This window comes from Vigna unguiculata, chromosome 4, assembly GCF_037176805.1.
Source record: "Vigna unguiculata cultivar grain cowpea cultivar isolate G323 ecotype 2 chromosome 4, ASM3717680v1, whole genome shotgun sequence".
NCBI lineage: Eukaryota > Viridiplantae > Streptophyta > Magnoliopsida > Fabales > Fabaceae > Vigna > Vigna unguiculata.
In genome coordinates, this window is record NC_140795.1 from 13,184,861 (window position 1) to 13,207,453 (window position 22,593).

The window sequence follows — 22,593 nt, forward strand, 5'->3', positions numbered from 1 at the left end:
AAGCACTAAATTGGTCCAAAGTTTTGAAATGGACTAATTCCAAAATTCACTGAAAGTTAAGGGACCAAAAACATATTTAACCCTTTCTTTTATATATCATTCTTTATGATTAGCTTATCCTTATTTGTTTGTTTTTGTTTGTGTGTGTGTGATAATCGTAAGACGTGTGTGTTATACGGGAACAAGTGATAATGTAGATGTTTTTGGCATGGAAAAGATTGCGGAGAGGATGGGATGAATCAGGTGGTTTATTAAAATTTATTTCGTTGTTTTGCATCAAATAATAAAAACTGTGTAATTTTCTTTTGTTTTGTAGTTGTTATTTGGAATTTTCCTTTTACCAATGGACATTTTAAACTACGTATTTAAAATTAAAATAAACTTTTGTCTAAGTAAGTTTTTAGATAAAATCAGTATACATTAAAATGTGCATGTATTATATCTTTCCGTTACATCCTAAATTAGGGTGTTACATGTATTCACTACCCTAAAGAACTTATTTGTGGTGTACAATAAGAATTTCCTGAATTTTTCGAGAATCTTACAAACTAGCAAGGAACTCTTTAAAAGAGTAAACAACTAAACCATGTAATAAAAGAAAGAGAGGATAGAAAGAAAATGAGAAAGTGAGAGATATTGATAACACAAGTTATGTTTTCAGAAGAGCAAAAATGGATCTATTTATAGACCGTTTGGAATAACTCACCGTTCCTTGGCTTGCGAAAAGGGCACCAAATCTTAGGGCTAAAGGTGAGCAACATTCTATAGAAAAAGAAATGCCACGACTATGAGAACTGGGAAAGATGGAAAATACTAATAAGGTAAAGTCATCAAGAAATAAATGCATAAGGGGACAATTTAAAATAAAATTTTAAAAAATGAATATTTGTTTGTATTTTGAAAAGTTAAATAAGTAAAATTTTGTAATCATCTTTTACAAGATGATCGAATCAAATAATAAACCCTAAACCCTAAACCCTAAACCCTAAACCCTAAACCCTAAACCCTAAACCCTAAACATTGAATGGGGATGTAGCTCAAATGGTAGAGCGCTCGCTTAGCATGTGAGAGGTACGGGGATCGATACCCCGCATTTCCAAATGTAAATATACTTTTTCCCATATTTTGTATTTTTTTCAACAGTACTACACTTTTATTCCTAGTAGTTCTTACTCGTACTGTTTTTTGTAATTCATGGAAGAACATTTTGAAACTCAATGTCACTACTCAAGACAACAATTCTCCTTCCCAAACCTTATGTCACTACTCAAGACAACAATTCTCCTTCCCAAACCTTATGTCACCACTGCCCTCAACTCTACTCCTCCATAATATTTATTGTTATCATTGTATTGCTCTTATCAAAGTAATTTGTGTTGGGTTTTTGAGTAAATTTTGTTACTAGTAATCTTGTATACTTTTCTACGAATTCATTAGAGTAATACTAATCTTGCTTACAGTAGTACTGTGAGATAGAGTTATCAACTCTTGTATTGTGTTTTCTGCCTCCTCCATTGGTTTCATGTTGTCCAATATGTCCATATGTAATCTGAAATGATTTTGATTATTTGAGAAATCAACACAATCAGTTAGCATAATCTTTTCATAACCCAAGATTTAAAAGCATGTAAACGCACCTTGAGAAATATCATTCTAGGTTATGCCACTGAACATAGTTACTTGTCAACAATTGATAAGATTTGGGTTGATTAAGCAAAGCATGTATGTGCAAACAATCTTACCAATTGTCGCAACCTAAATTGCAACAAGACGACGAATCAAAAAGAAATTGGTTTGCAAAATGATATTTGGAGTCGCCACCATAGTTTATTTTGGAAAACTATGGAAAACCATAAAAATAAAATAAAATCCATGAAAACTAGATTTTGGGTTCGGGAATCGGTTACACATAGGGAAGTTATTAGCACCCTACAACGTTCATCCAAAGGCGGTACCTTTAATTAAATTTGCAAAAGAGATGTGTTTATTTTATAATATTTATTTTCCCAGAAATAGGAAATAAGAAATTATTGAACATACATAATTTTCGATTTAAAAGGACCCAACAAGGATTAACCTTGGTTCTACGTATTCTCATTAAAAATGAGAAATCAGGGCTACCTAGTTCTTTATAAAAAAGGTTTGATTAAATTACTTAATTTTTGAAAGTTGTCTTTTGACATTTTTGAAAAATGAGTGTCATGCGACGCGTGCGGCCGGGTTGATACCAAAAACATATTTTATATTTATATTTTTAAAAAGGAGTGTTGTGTGACGCAAACAATCGATTAGACACCAAACACTTCTATAATTTTTATATTTTGAAAAGGAGTGTTGTGTGACGCGAATGATCGATTAGACAAAAAAACTATTCTATGATTTTTATATTTTGAAAAGGAGTGTCATGTCACGCGAGCGGTCGATTAGACACGAAAACAATTTTTATAATTTTTGTATTTTAAAAGGAAGTGTCGTGCGACGCGACCGATCGATTAGACACCAAAATTATTTTTATAATTTTACTATTTTAAAAAGGAGTGTCATGCGACGCGAGCGGTTGATTAGATACCAAAATAATTTTTATAATTTTTTATTTTAATAAGAAGTATCGTGCGACTCGAATGGTCGATTAGACACTAAAAGAAAAAATAAAGAAAATAATTTTGAATTTTTATTTATTCTTATTTTTATCATTTTTGAAAACTATTTTAATTTTTATTTCAATGTAAAATATTTTTATTATTTTTGAAAATGATGTGATTGAAATGTGAGATTTAATTAGAAAAAAGGTAAAGTTGGAAATAGAAAATGAGAGTGCGTAAGTGAATATGTGGGTGCAATGAGAAATACTATACACGGGAATGGGATGTATAAAGAGAAATATGTGATGCATAAAGTAAACACATCCTATCCTAAAAAAAGGAAATTAAAAGAGTGAAGTGTGTGCTTAGTGAAAATGTAGGTACATAAAGTAAAATAAAACTTAATATAAGGGTCTAGGGTTATTACATTTGGGAGTGTACAAAGAAATTAAAATGAAAAGCCCAAAATAGAATAAAGGTGCAAAGATTAACCACAAAGGTGCAGAAAGTATTAAAATTAGTAACCAAGTTAGAATGGTGGTGCGAGAGTTAATTATGGGGTGCATGCCATATTATTGAAACTAGTAACTCAATTAAGATGGTGTTGTAAGAATTAATTATGAGAGTGCAAGTTAAAATATTTGAAGTTATTAACCCAATTAATATGGTGGTGTAAGAATTAATTGTGGGGTGCATGAAGAGAATTTAAATCTGCCAAACCCTAAGCCCTATTTACTTTCATCATTCAAAACGCTGCATTCAAAAGCTTATTCTCTGAAAGATCGTGTTCCACCTCACGACACACTGTTGTAGACAAGAACATCAACACCTCACTCACTGCCAGGACCGTCGGCAACGCTATCAGCGACACACCAACCTGCGTCATCATGCCACTACCAACGGCGGTGCGAGCCTCCACTGATCCTCTCTTCAGTCGCGAAATCCTAACGCACAACAGCCCCTATGGTTTGCGCTTACCATGTTCGTCGTCGGAATGGTTACCCGTGTTGCCAATGCTTGTCGTCATGGCAATCGTTGGTGTCTGAACAAAGCCACCGCGACATAGGGGTGTCAAAACTAAACCTAAAATTACTCCAGCATAAACTCAATCTTTCTAGGGGTGTCAAAACGGGCCAGTCCGGCCTGTTTTGACCAGGCCCGTTTTTGGCCTTATTAAATGGGTCGAACTGACCCGACATGGTAAAACGGGTTGTGTTTCTGGGCCCGACCCGCGGGCTGGCGGGCCGGCCCACCAGTTTTTTCTCATCTGTATAATTTGTGGTCCAATCAGATTTTAATTTTTTTCATTTCAAATTTAGTTGACTGAAAAGAAATTCTCCTGCAATTAAGAATACAACAACAATGATCTATTAAACAAGAAAATTATCACAACACAAAAACAGCCCTGCAATGCAATATATAATAACATAACTGATTCAGTTCAGGTTCAGACAAGGAAATGATCACAAAACAAACAACCCTACAATATATAAATCTACTAGCAGTAGTGACTATAATAGTCAGGGTGGTCTGCATTAATACAATAGTCCATGATTTAATGTAACCTAAAAAGAGGAGCATCATCAAAGTCCAAAAAAACACATGTAAATGAAGTTTTGCTCTCTGCAACTGCAACTGCAAGTCATCAAGGTCACTGTTGCAGCATCAATAACATGTCTGAATCAGAACATCATTCGGCATGGAGCATAACCAAAGTGCAAGCAACTACATAAAAAAAATAGAAGCATTTAAGACTAGCATAGTAGCAGCAGATTACACATAAAAATAGATGTGCATAAAAATTAATACATGTGTTGCAGTGTGAACTTAAAACAAACAAATGAGTGGCAAAAAAATTAATACCCAGTTCCCAGATGAAGAAAATTGAAAGTCAACATGGCATGTGAGTTAAATCAAATGAAATGAAGGTGGAGATGGGAAGTATAAGAAATAGTTGTGGCAGCAATGGGAAGAACAAATCATGAGATGACAAACAACTAATTATACCAACATTAGGAGCTCAAAACAGCAACACAAACACCATTATACCATTATACAACAGTCCAAAAACATTTTACTACACAAACATCAACATTAGGAGCTCAAAACAGCATCACAATACCATTATACCATTATACAGCAGTCCAACAACATGTATAACAATCTAGACCAACAAACATCAACAAACAATCCAGACCAATCGTTCATCTCAATTAAAAGCAATGGATCGATATGGTTACCTCCAATCCAAATAAGTGATTAACGGCAGCAGCTATGAAGTTGAAATTGGGGAAGATTTAAGGATGAACATCGATTAACGGGTTGTGGTGGTCGGAAATCACAAATCGGAAATCACAGAATGGGTCGTGGTGGTCGGAAATCACAAAATCACAAATGTAGGGTTAGGAAAATCGGGATTTTAGGTTACAAATCGGGAGAAATGGAACCAGAACGCAAATTAGGAACATACCTGTCTTCGCGGTGGTCGTGGACGTTGTTTTCTCGTTGCTGCCACCAACGTGGTGGATGTCACGGTGAAGGAGAAGCGGGTATGGCCAGCGGCGCCTTGGGTGGAGGAGAAGTGATCGCAGAGAAGAGTCGAGTAGAAGAGAGAGACGCAATCGCAGAGTGTGTGAGTGTGAGGTGTCTGAGCGTAAAGTGTGTGTGAGGGAGGGATACAGAAAAAAATGTGCATGCGCTGTTTTTTTACTAAGTGATACGGGCCGTGGGCTGGCTCGTTTTGGCCCGCGGGTTGGCCCGACGGGCCAACGGGCTTGACGGGCCGGGCTGTTTCGGGTTGGCGGGCTGAATTTCAGGACCCGGCCCATGTATTTACTGGCGGGCCGGCCCGTCAGGCCCGACCCATTTTGCCATTCCTAAATCTTTCCCTTTTTATTATTTGTGATTGTAACAGAGAAGATGAAGAAAAATAGAGTGAATAAGAACACAATTAAAAGCATACCTTCAAGTTCAATGCATTCTACATTTCTTTACTGCCTTTTTCCTTTGAAAGTTCTCTGTTTTTGATTGGGAAAACGTTGGTGAAATAGACCGTGATGCCTTGTGCCTGTGGGTATTGTTTTCTCAGAGTGTTTGTATACGACTATTTTGAATTGGGGATTGTGTTGTTTTTAGCAATTAGGAAGATGAAGGTTGATAGAATGTGAAGATGGATGAGCGTGTGGAGTTTAGTGATGGAAGGAGATGTAAGGAAGAAGATGATGGTGCTTGCACGGGTGTAATAAAGTAGGGAAAAATGAGTCCCCTAAATTCTTTTTATCAAAAGCAGTCAAAAAGTTGTCTAGTGGTTGTGATGGAGAGCAGCAGTCGAAGGCAATTGACCACGATGTGCAACGGTAATAAAAGAAGTTAAAGAGAGAACTGTTTTTCAAACTCAGTGCCAAACGAAAATATCTCATTCTTTTTATTTTATTTTTTAATATATATTTATGATAAAAAAAAACTATTTATCCACTTTTACATTAAAATTGCATTTTTTAATTTTTAAGTTAATTAAAATAAAATAAAATTGATTTTTTTATTTTTTTATTTAATTAACATTTTCTATTTTCATATTTTTTTGTTTTGAGTTTTTATTTTTGACTCCTATTTCTAAAAAATTTACTTAAACACTTACTTTAATTATTTTTTTAAACAAAATTTAAAGAAACTTTTTTAATTAATTTTATTATTTTTTAAGACAATTTATTTTTACCCCTTTTTAATTAACACTTATTTTTTTGGATTTTTTGACAACAATTTTTTTAATCACCCAGACGAAATTGGAGGTTGACAATTGTCCCTCTTTTCTTATAATTTACTTGATAATATGAAAATTTGACATTTTCATTTTATCATAGTAAAAGATAAAAAAGACAAAAATACTAATTTCGTGTGGGTTCTAAAAAGAAACTAAAGAAACAATGACAAACAAAACTAGCTAATTTAAATAGATACACCAATTCCATGAAGATAAGAAAATCAATAATCTTTTCATCGGAGAGGGCCTTGATATAAATATAAAGAGATCAATGATCATTCCAACGAAGAACACCTTGATATTAACATAAAGAGATCAATGACCATTCCATTGGAGAGGGTCGTTGATATGAAAGAAAATCGATGATCATTGCTTAGTAAAGGGCCTCGATATGAACATTGGAAAATCAATGACCATTCCACCAGAGAGGGCCTTTATATAAAACAAAATTGATTACCATTACCGCGTAGAGGACCTCGATATGAGCATATGAAAATGAATTACCATTCCATCGGAGAGGGTCTTGATATGAACATGTGAGAATCAATGACCATTCCATCGAAGAGGGTCTTGACATACGAAAAAAAAAATTGATGACCATTGTCTCTCAGAGGGCCTCGATATGAGCATATGAAAATCAATCACCATTCCATCAGAGAGGGCCTTGATATGAACATATGAAAATCAATGATCATTCCATCGAAGGGGTCTTGATATAAGAAAAAAAAATTGATGACCATTGCCTCGTAGAGGGCCTCGATATGAACATATGAAAATCAATGACCATTCCATCAAAGAGGGCCTTGATATGAACATATGAACATCAATGACCATTCCATCAAAGAGTGTCTTCGTATATGAAAAAAATCGATGACCATTGCCTCGCGGAGGGCCTCGATATGAGCATATGAAAATCAATGACCATTCCATCGAAAAGGGTCTTGATATGAACATATGAAAATTAAATTCCATCGAAGAAGGTCGTTTGATATAAACAAAAGGGAATCAATGACCATTTCATCGGAGATGGCCGTTGATATGAACAAAAAGAGATTAATGACCATTCCATCGGAGAGAGTCATTAATATAAACAAAAGGAGACCAATGACCATTTCATTGGAAGGGCCTTTAATATACCTAAAATCGATGACCATTGCCTCGTAGAGGGTCTCGATATAAACATAAGGAGATCAATGACCATTCCATCGGAGAGAGTCGTTGATATAAACAAAAGGAAATCAAAAACTATTCCATCGAAGAGGGTCTTGATATAAATAAAAGGGAATCAATGACCATTCCATCAAAGAGGGTCTTGATATGAACATAATGAATGTATGATATCTTAATTGCATGTATAATATGAAAAACGAATTCGCTTGTTTTTTTCCTTTTATGAAATGTATGCGTACATGAATGCATGCTATGCATCGATTACCTAAGACATTTGTCTTTTCCTTTTTCTTTTTTCCTTCCATTTTCTCTTTTTCAAAGCTGAAGGTATCAAAACTTTAATATGCTTGAATGTATGAATTTATAATTCAAAGCTTCCATAGAAATCTTATATATTACTTTGTTTTTTTTTTTGTCTTTTTATAATTCTTATTAAGATACAGAAACTGAGTTTTGGACAATATGAAACCAGACTAAAGGGGCCAGTATGAAACTCGGCTTGGTGGTCAAGTAAACTAGGCTTGGGTCAGATAAAACTGGGCTTGAGCTAGACTAAACTGGGCTTGAGGGTCAGACTAAACTGGGCTTAGGCCAGACTAAACTAGGCTTGGGGGCTAGACTAAACTAGGCTTGAGCTAGACTAAACTAGGCTTGAGGGCCAGAAAAAATTGTGCTTGGGGGCCAGACTAAACTGGACTTACGCCAAACAAAACTGGGCTTAGGGGCCAAACTAAACTCGGCTTGGAACAGACAAAACTAGGCTTGGGGGCCAAAATAAATTGGGCTTGGGCCAGACTAAATTGGGCTTGAGGGCCATATAAAACTGGGCTTGGGCCAAACAAAATTGGGCTTGGGCCAGACTAAATTAGGCTTGGGCTAGACAAAACTGGGCTTGGGCCAGAATAAACTAGGCTTGAGGGCTAGACAAAACTAGGCTTAGGCCAGGCGAGCTGGGCTTAGGCTAGGCAAGCTAGGCTTGGGCTAGACAAAACTAGGCTTGAGGGCTAGACAAAACTGGGCTTGGGCCAAAGAAAACTAGGCTTTAGAGGTATATAGGTCATTCATATGCATGATGAAAACCTTGTAATGCTTTGTCCTTCTTACTTCTTTTTTTTTCACTTCCGATTCAATTGTTCTATTTGCAATCATCAAACTCATTGTTATTTTCAATATTTCTTGAAGGTGAGGAATGTCACACACCTTGAGGTCTCATGTTTAAAATGAATATAATTAACTTTCTCTTTCACAACATCAGTGCATGTGTGCTTGAATTTACAAGTGAGTGAAAGGCCATAAATTTTTGAAAAGTGTTTGGAGGAGACTAGGATAGCCATGTGGGCATGTCATTCCTCACACACTCCTCAAAGGAGATGTAATTTGTGATGTTGTTGTGAAAAACACAAAAAGACCTAAAACCTGCCTAGTTATGGTGTTTGGGAAAAATGTATGGGGAAATGGATCTATGAATGTCAAGGTGGAAAAAATTCATGTGAAACCACAAAGTTGTCTCAGTTTTAGGATATGGGTTTTGTTTAGGAGAGGTAATGGATATGAAAAACATTGGCTAAGAGAATTGCCACAGTTGATTTGATTTTCTTTCACTTGCTTTGGCCAATTAGTAAGGAGTTCCCCTCTTCTTGAGACACCATTTTCATTTTTTCATTTTTCTTTTTTTTTTCATTCATTTTTTTCAATCGCATTGTTAGCCATGTGGCTTTATCGCAAAATTAAGCTTATAAAAATCAAAACAATCAATATTCAATGTATGTGAACTTTTACTTGGCTTGTAATGTGGCTATGGGCTAACAGGCTTTCAAAGAAAGGATATAAAGGCACAAAATAAATTTTTTTTGCAATTTTTTTTTAAACAAGAGCTACCATCTAGGTATTGCATCAACTATTTCTCAAGACTTTTTGAACACTTTGCCTTTTTCAATTTTTATTTTCATTTGCAATCACTTTGTGATTATTTTTGCTTTTTGGTTTTGTTTTTCTTTGACGAATTCTCTTTATTTAACCACTGAGTGCTTTTTTCTTGCATCTCAAGTTGACTTCTAGTATGATGATAATCCTTGTTTGTGAATAATTTTAAAAGAAAACTTTATTTTGGCACAATGGGGTAACAAAGGATATTTTACTTTATATATAGAAAAATGGCCACACATCATTTCAAATTTTGATTGCTTTATTTTCATAAGATTAACTTTGTGATAAAGCTCAATGACTTCAACACGAGACACTTTTTCTTTTCCTTTCTTTCCTTTGTGTCGTCTTTTTTCTCCTAGATTGCCCTATTGAGTTTTCAATCTAGCAATCTTTTTTTTTCTTTTTTTTTTTTGAAAATTGTTTCTTATTTGTCTCGATGGATTCAGGGATCATTGGCAAATTTTCCCCAATGTGAAAAATCATTTTTTATTATATGAGTAAAACCAAAGGTGGTAGGATAAATCTTTTTATTTTGGGAGAGTGAAGGGTTGAGGCTTTCAAGCCATACATGCACAAATGTCCTAAAAGAAAAAGTCAATTGGTTATTCTAGATTAAAACATTTGACCACAAAACCATATGACATCCTTTATTATTTTTTTTCTTTTATTCTCTATTATTTTTTTTGTTATTATTTTTGAAAAACAATGAATTTAATGATTTGTAAGAAAAAAAATAACTAAAAAACGTGACAGTCTTGTTTTATTTCTTTTTGCTCAACTTTTTTTTTATCATGGACTAATGAATGCAAAAAACAAATCCATGTGATGCATGGCAATGTCAAAATATGAATGTATTATGCAAGATGACATGAGGATGCAGGCTAAGTGTTTAAAAAACTATGTGCCCCAAGAAACATTTTATTTACTTTATATGTTGATGTGATTAAGGAACACCATGCATGATATGCGACTAACTGAAAACCTACATGAGATGTACCGGTGCTTTAAAAGGCATGTATTCATATGATATAAGTATGAAAATGTGATGCACTTATTTAAAAACACCATGCATGATATGCAATCAAATGACAATGAAATGCAATGAAATGTATATTTGCCTTATTCTCATGAGATGTGATGTATGATATAGAAAAAATGATATGCATGACACACCATTGAGATAATGAGATGCATGATTGTGTCTTGATAGACATTTATTCACATGTAGATTGATGTATGATATATACAAGAGGAGGTGAAGGGTAAAGGACGTCATTGTCTCCCTTTTGTGCCTTAACATAGGTGTAAGGCTTAAAGTTCTAAGGTGAAATATATGCGCTCACTAGGATAGTTCCCTAATGCCTGAGGATCAAGGTCACTAGAGTTATGGTCCACTTCACAGCATTTTCCACAACAGTTGGTAAACAACACGATGTGAGAGTACCAAATGAAGCAAACAGACTCTAGTTAGGGTTCTCATAGTGACCACTTGGGATGTACACAATCCCCTCTAATTCTAAGATGCACAGACTTGGGTATAGGACCTCACTCATGTCATGTACAAGAATTTAAAGTGAGTGTGTGAAGGGAGAAAAATGCACACCTAAACCCACACTTGAAAAACAATCAGAAAAGACACACATGTTTACTACCCTAAGGTTCAATATCAACAATTATTTCATGCACAAACTCAAAACTAAATGGATATACACAAAATTGTGAAAAAAATAAACATTTAAGCTAAATACATCACTTTTGCATATTCAATTAAATAGGCCTAACTCTCTCATGTCCCTAGTGGAGTCATCATCTATCGCAACCTAAGACGCGACGGGACGGCGAATCAAAAAGAAATTGGTTTGGAAAAAGATATTTGGAGTCGCCACCATAGTTTATTCTGAAAACTATAGAAAACCATAAAAATAAAATAAAATCCACGAAAACTAGATTTTAGGTTCCAGAGTTGATTATGCGTAGGGAAGGTATTAGCACCCTACAACGTCCACCCCAAGGCGATACCTTTAATTAAATTTTCAAAAGAGATGTGTTTATTTTATAATATTTATTTTCCCAGAAATAAGAAATAAGAAATTATTGAACATACATAATTTTCGATTGAAAAGGACCCGACAAGGATTAACCTTGGTTCTACATATTCTCATTAAAAATGAGAAATCAAGGCTACGTAGTTCTTTATAAAAAGGGTTTGATTACATTACTTAATTTTTGAAAGTTGTCTTTTAACATTTTTGAAAAATGAGTGTAATGTGACGCGTGTGGTACATTAAAACTACATTTTTTAATTTTTCACTTAATTAAAATAAAATAAAACAATTTTTATTTTTTTATTTTTTTTAATTAACATTTTCTATTTTTATATTTTTTTGTTTTGAGTTTTTATTTTTGACTCCTATTTCTAAAAAATTACTTAAACACCTACTTTAATTAATTTTTTTTAAATAAAATTTAAAGAAACTTTTTTTAATTAATTTTATTATTTTTTAAGACAATTAATTTTTACCCTTTTTTAATTAACACTTATTTTTTTTGGATTTTTTGAAAACAATTTTTTAATCACGCAGACGAAATTGAGTGTTGACAGCGATGAAGTGTTTTTATTACGAAAAAGAGATGCAAATGCTGCATAAAGAGATGTAGTGTACATGTTACCAACTTGCTTTGGGATCTGTGTGTTGGTCACCTTTGCATCATATACATGTTAGGTAACATGTTGATTTGGCTATTGAATCACAATGATCACAAACCATTTAAGAATTCCATTCAAGCAATCATAAAACTATTTGGTAGCATTTGTATGATATAAGTTTCTCAGCACTTTTGTGAGTCTTAAAACAAAACCTTACCAGCAGATGGCTTAACTCAACACGGCTTTAGGTCATCCACGTCTCCCTTCCAAAGTCCTATATTCTTTCTCACATGAGTAGCATCAAACTTAGCAGTCTCAAATATACAGGCTTCAGCAAATCAATATTTTGTCAACCATCATTTGGATAGAAACTCAAACATCCATCCAAGAGCAAATAAAATTTATGATAATTATTTAGCATTGTCACTGTCAGAACTTTGAGGAAAACGACAAGTAATACCAATATCATAGACCATAAAACTAGAGTAGAGGAAAGGAGTACCATCTGTAGTTGATTGAACAAAGATACAACAAAACAATATAAATATTTCTATTATAGAGCTTACTACAATCAACACCATTCTAACAAAACCTATTTATAAGCTATATTCCATTTGTGACTTAAAGAATTTGTTAAGACATAGATGTTTGGTCTATTTATGTTAAGTGATGTTTTAGAACGTATAATTAATATAGAAAAGAGATAAACATTTTTTTCCTCTTCTCTATTAATTTCAAATTCGACATATTTTGTTTTTGGGTTCTCTATCCATACAACACCATCGCTCTTGATTTCAATATTTTTTTCAAGTTATTATTTAATGCAAATAACTAAAAACTCATTTCTAGTAAGATGGAGGGACTAAGCGCTTAAAACAACAAAGGTATCAAATTTTCTTAAGGCATAAACCATAGATGATGGTGGTACATTACAAGAAAAAATATTTTTAACGGAGGTTTATTTTTACATTACCCAGGGTTTAAACCTCTACTAATTTCTTTACCCAAAGTTTCGATTTGTCCCGCTAAATCATCCCTGGATAATGTGTTAGCCGGAGTTTTTACGAACCCCAAGAAGAACCAATCAATAACGGAGGTTTTTTATCCTCTTGTATTTAACATAGGTTCTAAAACCTCAGTTAAGTTTTGTGAGTTTGAAACCCCCAGTTAATTATCGTGAATTTTGAAACCTCCGTAAAATATCGTGAATTTTGAAACCTCCATAAAATAATATGGATTTTAGAATCTCCATAAAATAACATAGGTTTCAGAACCCCCATAAAATACCATGGGTTTCAAAATCCCTAAAATATCCTGAGCTTCAAAACCTCCGTAAAATACTATAGGTTTCAAAACCTCTGTAAAGTACCATAGATTTTTAAATTATTATTATTATATTTTTTTACTCATTTATCATTTATGTATTCATATAATTTTTTCAATCACAATTATTTACATTTATTCTATTTTTTTAATCTATATTTAATGAAATTATACATAAATAGATATAAACTCATCAAATTGACAAATTATTTATAGATGACTAAATGTATATCAAAGTATAACAAATATACGAATTCAAATTCAAGTACAATATTAGTCAGCAAAAACTATCATGAAGTACTGCAATGGTTCTTAAAACATAAAATGATTCAATTAACTTCCACATTATATTATATTCTTCAACTATCACATATGATTTTCTTCATGTCCAGAACTTGTTGTATTAGTTGGCACACTTCCTTGATCAGAAACCTACAATATAAATGTGAATCATAATTACAAATGTAAACTTTGACAAATAAAAGAAGTTATGCAATCTTAAACATTACCGGTGCAGAATTGAACATAGTCAACTCAGAAGGCAATTGACCTTGATAATTTTGAGAAAAGAAATTCATGATTGCATCAAGTCTTTTGTCGCGTTCTTCATTTCGTTTATTTTGTTCATCCAATTGTGACTTTGTGCCCTGCATTTAACCGTGGATTCAAATATTCAACCATAAAGATATTTGGTTCAACAAATCAGGGGCCACGATTTTCAATTGAGAAGAAATTGAATTAAAAATTAAAGAAGTATTTAACAACCCCAACCCAACCCCATTTCTTCAACCAAAGAAACAAACAAAATAATCCAACTTCATCCCCATCTTCATGTACAAGTTTTCCCGTCCTTCACCATACCATCACCATGGATCTATTTTTAAAACTAGGCCACAAAACAATCCCAACTACCGTGTCCTTCTGTCAGCTACTTCACTATACAGTGGCATTTTAACCAATCAACTCCAAGATCATTGCAGGGTTTCAAAGGCCTTTTGGTGTATGAAAATGATCATTTAGATTTTCTTTAAATTTCATAGGGGCTTTTCCTTCCATCTCAATGCACTTAATACTATTATCCTTAGTAGCAAAATTTGGCTCTGTAGCTGCCATGATAGAGAATATAAAACTCTTATATCCACTTACATGTAGTGATTGTTTACCAAACTATTAATTTGCTCTTAGTCTATTTGTCAAGTATTACTAATAAATAACTGAAATTTTGCTTTGTCTAATTAAGGGTAGGCTAATAGGGGTATGTTAGTTGACTGGAATAGAAAGTTAGAACAAACTACTTGTACTGTGACAAGAAAACATGATGTCGTCTCGTGACTACTAAAGTACAACAATCCGTGTTTTATTCTTTCAGAGGAGAAATAATTTAATTTTAGACAGTGAATTACTTGCAATGTTTTCCCCAGTCACATTTCATCTACTAAGAGTAACCAATAATTTAAATCTAACTCCATCAAATATGAGAGTGGGAAATATCAAATTTTCATTATTCACTAGCAAGAAGACTTAAAGCACAAGGTTTTAATACCTCTTTAGAAGATACAATATGCTCTATGGCCTCTTAGATGCTAAACTCTTACAACGCTTCAGATATGTACAATAACATATGATTTTATAGTTCATGTACCTATAATCAGTATAATCAGTATTTAGAGTTATAAATTACTCTGTATCATCATATAATTGTATATAGATGGTTAAGATTACTTTTCATCAAAACTCATGTGAATAACTAGTGGTACCTGGCGAAAAAACTTTCTCATGAAAAAACTCTATAGGAGTTTTTTCATGAAATCTCACAAGCAGAGATGTAGACATTCAGATATAAGAGTAATTCTTGACACATCTAACAACATCAGATAAAAGGTTTCAAATCACAAATAAAAATAAATGAATTTTATTTGTTATTCAGGTTATTCATACTCTTATAGGATATACACAAACTATATTACAAACAGTTAGCAGGATATCAAAACAGGATGATTAATTTCTAATATGGTAATCAAAGTTGTGATTTGCATTAGCTGAAAAAGCTTTCGCCCAACATGAATCACAAATTGTTGTCGTGGGTTTGAGTCCATATGGTTAATATTTTTAGTCAATGGTTGAAGCAGGTTGATAGTACCAAGAAAAGTTAATGTTGAAACCTGAACAAAGACTAGATGGATTTAGATTTCAATTATGGCACTCTTGTAGTTTGTAAAACAACAATAGTAGAATTAGAATGTTTACCAAACAAAGAGTACTCTTCATCCTTGAAGCTGGTGCAGATTGTGTTGCAATGGCTGAACCAAGCAAGCTCTCTTGTATTGAATCTAAAGCAGTAGTAGATGCCATTTTCTGTGCTAAGATGGATCTCGCTGTTGGAGTGTGACTCTTAGACAAATATCTTGCTGACCTATGAACTCAAAATAATGAGTACACTAAATTACAGATTATAAATTTCTTTGGTTGGGAAAGAAAAGCCAACTAGAACTCATTGTGGGAAAAACTGTGCTTATTCACTTCACAACAGGTTCACAAAAGAGATATCCGTTCATTATCATCCTTCAAGCACACCACCAGACCTTTGCTTTCAGCAGAAGGAACAATTTGAACATTTGATTCATCTTGATCAGTGGTTGTTGCTGAGATGTCAAGAATAACAATATCACCAACCTGTGAACAACAAAAATTACAGTAGGTTTTCTTACTCCAGTAATTTGTCTCCAAAAGTTTTTAGAATGAGGAGAAAAAGAAATTAGTTTAAAATGATAATATGAGATTAAGATCAGCATATCACAAACCATAGTTCATTTCTATTCGCTAAGGAAATTACAGTAGGTTTTCTTACTCCAGTAATTTGTCTCCAAAAGTTTTTAAAATGAGGAACAAAAGAAATTAGTTTAAAATGATAAGGTGGAGCTACAGCCCAGAGAAAAGAAATAATTTGGTGACTGACTAGTACAAGCAAAAGAGGAATAACAAGTTATTAGATTAGAAAGATCAAATTTAATGGAAATCACATTAAGAAACAAAAATATGTGAGAGAAAAAATAGGTAATTAAGAAATCAGAATATAATTTTGCTGGCAAGGTGAGAAACAAACCAGTGCTTCCACCATAATTAACATCAACAAAAGCCCAACCCCGACTAGTCCAGTACTGAATGCTTAAATTTAAAATTCCTCGTGCTTCAGCAGTTGGTCCTCCTGAAATATTCAAACACAATGAGCCTATAAAAGTGTGCTGTGTGAAATCATAAGAACTAAGAATCCATGTGTAACATGTCTTTAAGGCGATGGACATCACAATTAAGAGAACGATTACATAATATGTATGTTTTCAAAAGATTGTGTTGGAGAAAGAGTTAAGCAATTAGACACTACAAGATTTAGACTTCGACATAAAAAGTGAAATAATAACCCATTTATGGAGATTCCAAAAACCATTTCCCCTATCCATGATGAAAAACAGCTCCCCTGTTCAATTCAAAATAAAATAAACCACAATGCACAAATAGATCATAACAAAGGTTCCCATTCAAATCAATGGGTAAACTCTGAATTAATAACATTCAATGACAACAGAACCCATAAATTATTTGAAAAACAAACACTAAAAATAACATTCTTCTTGTCATCTTTATAATAAAATAAAATGGAAATGAAGTCAATGATGTAATAAAAAGAAAGATAAAATTGTTACAAATTTTGAATAAAAACAGCTTTGTAAAACACACATGGAGATGGAGGTGAAGGAGAAGGAACCTGTAAGTAGTCGCTTTGAGTAATTGATCCTTGAAAGCAATCGGAACATTTCTCAAGCAAATAAAGATGAAGGTGAAGAGAGCTGAAGTAATGGGAGAAAGAAGAATACCAAAAACCATGGCAACCTGAAAAAAATCGTGGAATCAGTAACAACTTTAAAATTATAAATCTCACCTAAATCTCAACCTAATATAAAAACGAGACGAGCACTAACCACAACCACCTATCTCAGGCAACCTTTCCCATTGATATCCCCTACCAATGACATAAATGAAATTTGTTTTGCATTAGGAAACAAGGAAGATTAACATAAAAGAAAATATACAATTTGAGTTTGAGATCCACGATTAGGGTTTTATACCTTTTTCATTTGAGAACCTTGGGTTTTCTGGGTTTAGTGGAGGCTTGACACAATGAATCGTGTAGACACAAATAATCGACAATGAGATTTATAAATCTTTGAGCATCTATGATTTATAAAATCAAAAGAACTATAAAATTTGTAGCGGTTGCGGTTTAGATAATCGTGAGAAATTTTTTTATTTTTTAACGATTTAGAATAACTGCGAGAAATACGCCGTCAATAAAAAATATATTTTTTTTGTAGTTATTTATTATAAAATTACTTTCATATTTTTTAAAATAAAAATTATCATAAAATAAAACACCTTTTTTTAATTTCACAACAATACTTAATTTAATTATTAAAAAATAAATCATAATAAGTATAATTATTTTAGAATAATTTTATATAACAAAATTCACGTGAATTAATTGTGGAAAGCTTTTTTTAAAAGAAAATAATCTATATGTATTTTTTTAATAAATAACTTTTAAGGAATATTACATATATTTTTATAGAAATACATTTTATAGAGTTTGAATTTGGAATTTGAAAGAAACCTATATTATTTTTTAGAAGTTTAAAACTAAATTTTTGTAATTTAGCAAAGATTTTAAAAACCTATACTACTTTTTAGAGAAGTTTAACACTAAACCTTTGTAATTAAGGAGAGGTTTTAAAAACCTATACTATTTTTTAGAGGTTTAAAGTTAAATCTTTGTAATTTAACAGAGGTTTTGAAAACCTACATTATTTTATAGAGGTTTAACACTAAACCTTTAGAATTTAACAGAGATTTGAAAAACCTCAGTTAAATTAATTCATTGTTAAGATTATATTAACCTTCGCTAAATAATCCCATTAAATGCAATTTTTTTTTAGTGGTACAAAGAGAGACGTGTGAAAACCATGGATTTGACATAAAGTAGCAAAAAGAGAATCATGAACAAAGTAACAAATCTACACTTTCAATATTAAAAGCTCTCTTACCAGTTGCCTTCATGAATCAATTCTTCAAGGAATCCAAAGCTTATATAACAGAAAATTTTACTTCCAAAATCCCACATCACAATAAAGGAAATGAACAATTTAAGTGCTCTGAGTTGACAACCATCACTCATAAAATGACATAACTTGCGTGGAAAGAGAAATACGGTTGCAGAGAAAGAGGAACTAGAAGGAAAGAAAAAGGGTTTTTATAAAAATACTTTCAAAATTATATTAGATAGGGAAGTACTGAAAAATAAACTAAACTTTTACTTAAGAAACACAATAACGATATTAAAATTAAAAATATAACATAATATTAAATAATTAATAATTTAATATTTTTTAAAAGTATATAATATATTATATTATAATTAATTTTAATTTGTGACATTTTTTACTTTTTATGTTTAAATAATTTAATTTCTATTACATTAATTTATGTAATTATATAATTAATATATTTTACTATATATTTCTATTATAAAAGTTTTTTTTGTTAGATTTTGTTTTTTTTTATAATTGTTTATCTTGAATTTTATTAAATTATGAAATATACTTGATCGATTATTTTTTATATAAATATTAATCTTCAGTTATTTAAACTATGATTCGTAATTGTTATATACAAATTTTTACTATAGAAGTTTTTTTGTTAGATTTTGTTTCTTTTTATAATTGTTTATCTTGATTTCTATAAGATGAGGAAGTATAATTGGTAGAATATATATATATATATATATATATATATATATATATATATATATATATATATATATATATATATTACTGTGTCTATGTCTTATACTTTTTCAATTTAGACGTATTATCGTGTCTGTGTCCGTGTCGTATCCGTATTCGTGTTTGGACTTCATAGCGACTTACACGTCCAAAAAAAAGAAGATCAAGTTGTATCTGAAAATCTATCCTAGAATATTTCAAAATTAAATATAACAGGATACCATACTCACTCACAACTATGATAATTCTTAATCATAGACACTTTAAAAATAATTTAGTCGAACTGAATACATCTTTTTATGGATTTTAGTTCTGTAAGATGGAATGCTACAACGAATAACTTGTACATGAAAATGCAAAAATAAATCCTTACCACCGAAATTTAGACTTAATCGGAGCATCCTCAGTTACCTTCCTCCACGTCTCCAGACACGATTCATAGTCTCTTGAGCTACCTTGATTTGTGAAAAACAACAGGAATGCCCACTTCAATCATATCTGTTGTTGTTGTAATTCAAAATATCATAACTGTAATAATTACATTAAGTTTGGCAGTTAATAGTTCCTGTTACATTACTGTTTTGTATAAATACTTTGTATCCTCCACTTTCAGTGATATGAGAAATACATTCTAATTTCTCTACTCTCTATCAGTGTATGCATTATACTCTTCTCTCCATCTCTCTCTGCTAACAATGGTATCAAGAGCCCTTCCGACCCAGGAGGATCTAAGGGTGTGGATTAGTGTGATAGAAGCTTGTTGCGTGTATTAGCTTCATGGTTGCTGGAGGCGTGATTTCTGGCAACTTGCCTGTGTTCGATGGCACAAGCTATGGTGATTAGTGTGTCAAGATGGAAGCCATTCTTGGTTTCCAGTAGGTGGATGATATTGTAAAGAAAGGACTGCAAGAACCAGCCAAGAATGCTACAGATGAAACAAAGAATGCATACAAGGAGAGTCGAAGACTGGATTGCAAAGCTCGGATGTTACTGCACCAGTGTGTATCTGCCTCTGTTTTCTAGAAAATCTTAAAAGCCACAACATCCAAGGAGATATGGGACATCTTGCAAGAAACATATGGTAATGCTGGAAAAATTAAGGCAGTTAAACTACAGTCCCAGCAGCGACAATATGAATTACTATGCATGAAAGATCAAGAATCAGTTACAGACTATCTTGGAAGGTTGCAATTTTTGGTCAATTCCATGAGAGCCTGTGATGAACCTATGAAGAACAACAAGGTTGTGGCTAAAATCCTTCGAACACTTACACCCCAGTATGATCACATCGTTTTCGCCATTGAAGAATGCAAGGATCTTGAGCAGATGAGTCTTGAAGAATTGCAAAATTCTTTGGAAGCTCATGAGCAACGACTGATTGAAAGAAAGAACAATGAGAAAAGTACTGATCAAGCCTTCAGTACTAGGGTTGATAATCAATGTTTTCGAGGACGTGGTGGCAGAAGAGGAAGAGGGAGATCACAAGGTGGCAGAAGTGGAGGCAGATTTGGAGAGTATTCTGAGCAGTCAGTGGATGAATCTGGTACTAGCCAAAATGATGGTACCAGAGGAGGAGGAAGACATGGCAGAGGTAGAGGCAAGAAACCCTATGATAAAAGGAAGGTATAGTGCTATACGTGTGATAAATTTGGCCATTATTCCTATGAATGTTGGCACATCTTGCCCAAGATGAGAGTGATAGTGAATCTGATCATGTTCTGTTAATGGTCACAACAAACAGTGAACAAGATGAGTGATGTGTTGTATGTTCCCAACATGAAAAATAATCTGTTAAGTTTGGGACAATTATTGGAGAAGGGTTATACTATGTCAATGCAACAAAATCACATAGAGGTGTATGATGGACAACAAAGGTTGATTCTTAGAGCTTCACTGTCACGAAACAGAACTTTTAAGATCAACCTCAATACAACAGCTATCCAGTGTCTAGCATCAGTGAGTGTTGAAGAGGAAGGATGTCTTTGGCACTACAGATTCAGGCACCTAAACTTCAAGAGTTTGGGTCAATTAAGCAGCAAGAAGTTAGTAAGTGGGCTGCCACTGATTCATGTTCCTGATAAAACTTGTGAAGGTTGCATCGTTGGCAAACAAACGCGAAAGGAGTTTAAGAAGTGTGCACCAAAGAGATCAAAACAACCACTTGACATTGTGTACTCCGATGTGTATGGTCCTTTTGATACACTCTCACATGGAGGCAATAGGTATTTTCTTATATTTGTGGATGAATGGACCAGGAAAATGTGGCTTTATTTGTTGAAAGAAAAGAAAGAGATGTTTGCAAATTTTGTGAAGTTTTGTGCATCAGTAGAAAGACAATCTGGTTTGAAATTAAAAGTGTTCAGAACTGATGGAGGAGGTGAGTTTAATTCAAAAGAAGTCATGGAATTTTGTGAATCAAAGGGAATACATCATGAAGTGATAGCACCTTACACCCCCCAACACAATGGGGTTGCTGAAAGGAGAAACAGGATGCTACTTGACATGTGTAGATGTATGATAAAAGGAAAGGGGCTACCACACTATTTATGGGGAGGGGCAGTCTACAGCTGCCTATGTATTAAATAGGTGTCCTACAACAGCCTTGACAGGTTGAACACCTGAAGAAGCTTGGACAGGAGAGAAACCTGTTGTTCACCACCTCAGAATTTTTGGATCAGTTTGCCATATGCACATACCAGCTGAGAAACGTAAGAAATTTGAAGATAGAAGTGAGGCCCTTATACTGGTTGGATACCACTCAACTGGTGCTTACAAACTGTATAATCCAGAGAAGAAGCAAATTATGATAAGTAGAGATGTAGTTGTTGATGAGGCTGCAAAGTGGAATTGAGAGCCCGTGGCAGTAACTGTTGAGAAAAGCCACATCCCGTGTCAACTTGAAGACAAAGCTGCTGCCACAACCAACACCAGCAGTGGAAATAACACCAATAGAAGGTCACAGAGGGTGAGATTTCCTTCCACTAGACTAACAGATCATGAAGTTATGGCTGATTGTGAAATTAGAGATGATGGAGAACTTGTGCATCTGGCATTCTTGGTTGATTCAGAACAACTAATGTGGGAGCAAGCTGTTGACATAAGAGAATGGAAGGAGGCCATGCTTGAAGAATTAAAGTCCATAGAGAAGAACAAGACTTGGGAATTAGTAGACTTGCCTCACCATAAACATCCAATTGATGTTAAATGGGTGTTCAAAACCAAGTTTAAACCAGATGGAAGCATAACAAAACATAAAGCCCGGTTGCTGGCAAAAGGTTTTCTGTAGAAACCAGGAATTGATTTCACGAATGTCTTTGCACCAGTTGCAAGGCTTGAAACAGTAAGGCTTGT

General features: G+C 33.2%; 2 protein-coding genes and 1 long non-coding RNA gene across 7 annotated transcripts; 1 reads left to right on the forward strand and 2 right to left on the reverse strand.

Annotated features, from left to right (window-relative positions):
* Positions 1-3,761: 3,761 nt before the first annotated feature.
* Positions 3,762-5,768, reverse strand: LOC146886821 (uncharacterized). Its single transcript, XR_014994215.1, has 3 exons — positions 5,545-5,768; positions 4,823-5,147; positions 3,762-4,307 (listed from the first exon to the last, which is right to left on the reverse strand). It is a non-coding gene; the product is annotated as an uncharacterized LOC146886821 (long non-coding RNA).
* A 7,838-nt stretch (positions 5,769-13,606) lies between these two features.
* On the reverse strand, positions 13,607-17,696 carry LOC114181044 (uncharacterized). 5 transcript variants are annotated; one of them, XR_014994315.1, is made up of 10 exons: positions 17,533-17,696; positions 17,386-17,426; positions 17,172-17,296; positions 16,512-16,613; positions 15,991-16,081; positions 15,656-15,816; positions 15,166-15,570; positions 14,952-15,050; positions 13,959-14,055; positions 13,607-13,840 (listed from the first exon to the last, which is right to left on the reverse strand). XR_014994315.1 is itself a non-coding variant. In XM_028067367.2 (8 exons), the coding sequence occupies exons 4-8, from the start codon at positions 16,533-16,535 to the stop codon at positions 13,833-13,835; spliced, it is 381 nt and encodes a 126-aa protein (XP_027923168.1). In that variant the 5' UTR covers positions 16,536-16,613; positions 17,172-17,296; positions 17,386-17,426; positions 17,533-17,696; the 3' UTR covers positions 13,607-13,832. The 5 variants fall into 5 exon arrangements, 3 of the variants coding, with proteins under 3 accessions (XP_027923168.1, XP_027923165.1, XP_085528333.1); XR_014994314.1 differs by having other exon boundaries at positions 13,918-14,055; XM_028067367.2 differs by lacking the exons at positions 14,952-15,050; positions 15,166-15,570.
* A 2,366-nt stretch (positions 17,697-20,062) lies between these two features.
* Positions 20,063-22,093, forward strand: LOC146886822 (uncharacterized). The gene is made up of 4 exons (XM_085671890.1): positions 20,063-20,110; positions 20,266-20,833; positions 20,984-21,619; positions 21,942-22,093. The coding sequence occupies exons 1-4, from the start codon at positions 20,063-20,065 to the stop codon at positions 22,091-22,093; spliced, it is 1,404 nt and encodes a 467-aa protein (XP_085528016.1).
* Positions 22,094-22,593: the final 500 nt, after the last annotated feature.